At 43.1% G+C, this 1,693-nt stretch overlaps 1 protein-coding gene across 1 annotated transcript in view; it reads right to left on the reverse strand.

Annotated features, from left to right (window-relative positions):
- Nucleotides 1-940: 940 nt before the first annotated feature.
- Nucleotides 941-1,693, reverse strand: part of Ndc80 (NDC80 kinetochore complex component) — a 32,528-nt gene continuing 31,775 nt past the window's right edge. The window contains exon 17 of the mRNA XM_021217997.1: nt 941-1,194. Within this exon, the coding sequence (XP_021073656.1) occupies nt 1,057-1,194 (138 nt within the window). The 3' untranslated portion in view covers nt 941-1,056. The remainder of the gene's footprint in view (nt 1,195-1,693) is intronic.

A 1,693-nucleotide genomic window follows, 5' to 3' on the forward strand; every position in this document is an offset into this window, starting at 1 on the left:
AAGGGAGTCAGATCTTGTTACGGATGGTTATCAGCCACCATGTGGTTGCTGGGATTTGAACTCCGGACCTTCGGAAGAGCAGTCGGGTGATCTTACTCACTGAGCCATCTCACCAGCCCTTCTCCCTTTTTAAAAAAAAAAAAAAAAAATCTGAGCCTACAACTGTTCTTTAATTGTTTATTCTTGGGTGCTGGGGATTGAAGCTACAACTTTGAACATGCTAGGCAAGTTCTCTACCTGGGCTACATCCCCAGCGCAAGAACTTTTAAAAGTAGGCAATCTTTAAACAGTCTGAAATATTTTATTAAAGGACTGTGCATGTCTCCTCTAGGCTTAAGTGAGAGCAGCTCACTTCATTCCCTTACGGATGGAGTAGGGAGGCTTAAGGTGTTCAGCCCTGAGTCCTCAGAAGTGCCCTGCTCCAAGCTTATATAAAAGGAACATAACTGACATGGGGGGAATTTGTGGTAGAATAGCCTCCCTCAAGTTGCCTAAGGCTCTTCAGTGGTGTAGCTGTTTGTGAGTTGTCCTGTGGGTGGGACCCTTTGTGGGATAACTGCCTGTGTTGTCCAGGGGAGTTCCTGGTGGTGTAGCTGCCTTGGTTCAGTTTTGATCCTGCAAGTAACCCCGATGGACTTACCGATCCATCTGGATTTGAATGGAATCCTTGCTGTTCCGTGGGGGAACAGATGCTTCTTCGCATCTCCCCAGGAAGAGACACCTAACAGGGAACCCGAGAGCCAATACCTCTGGCTTTGCAGGCTGAGTAGCCTTTGCTGCATATTGTTAACTGCCATCATGGTAGGAAAAGACTTGGCTTGTAGGCGGTGAGTGGGTGTGTCTTAACATGGTTCACTGAGTTTGCTGACTCCCAGTTTAGCACATGCCATGCATTTTCTCATCATGTCAGAAGTGAGTCACAGAAACGGGAGGGGACACCCATACTTTACAAGTACAGTTTATTAACTATCTGATATGTCTAAAAGGTCAATTTACCACATTATCATAATTTGGGAATAAAATACTATGTTATGTCTATGAAAGATTAGTTTATCTTCATTTGTCGGGAGCCTTAAGTTGGGCAGCATTTCTCTTATACTTCTCTGCGATCTCTCTGATGTTTTCCAGGCGATCTTCAGACATGTACTCTTCATACTCTCTGTCGGCTTTAGCATTCTCCTCTTCAAGATGTTTCTAGTGGAAACAATGCAGTTTTTAATGGACAAACACAAATTTGTTTAAAGTGTGATATTTACATATAAGAATGGCATTTACAGGGGCTGGAGAGATGGCTTAGCAGTTAAGAGCACTGACTGCTCTTACAAAGGTCCTGAGTTCAAATCCCAGCAACCACACAGTGGCTCACAACCATTTATAATGAGATCAGATGCCCTCTTCTGGTGTGTATGAAAACAGCTACAGTATACTTATATATAAAAGAAGAAAAAAAAGAATGACATTTATAAATTTAAAAAAGAACCAGTTCAAAAAAACAAAACAAAACAAAAAAAAGAACCAGTTCAGTTAGATGAAATAATAGATGACTGTAAACTCAATACCTGAAAGGCTGAGGCAGGAGTACCACAGTTCAATACTAGTCTGGGCTGCCAAGCAAGACCATCTCAAATAAAAAAAGGGGGGGGGGGGGGGGGATTCACGTCTGGCCACCAGCTCTGTGATTCCCTGTGCACAG

This window comes from Mus pahari, chromosome 18 (assembly GCF_900095145.1).
Source record: "Mus pahari chromosome 18, PAHARI_EIJ_v1.1, whole genome shotgun sequence".
Taxonomy (NCBI): Eukaryota; Metazoa; Chordata; class Mammalia; order Rodentia; family Muridae; genus Mus; species Mus pahari.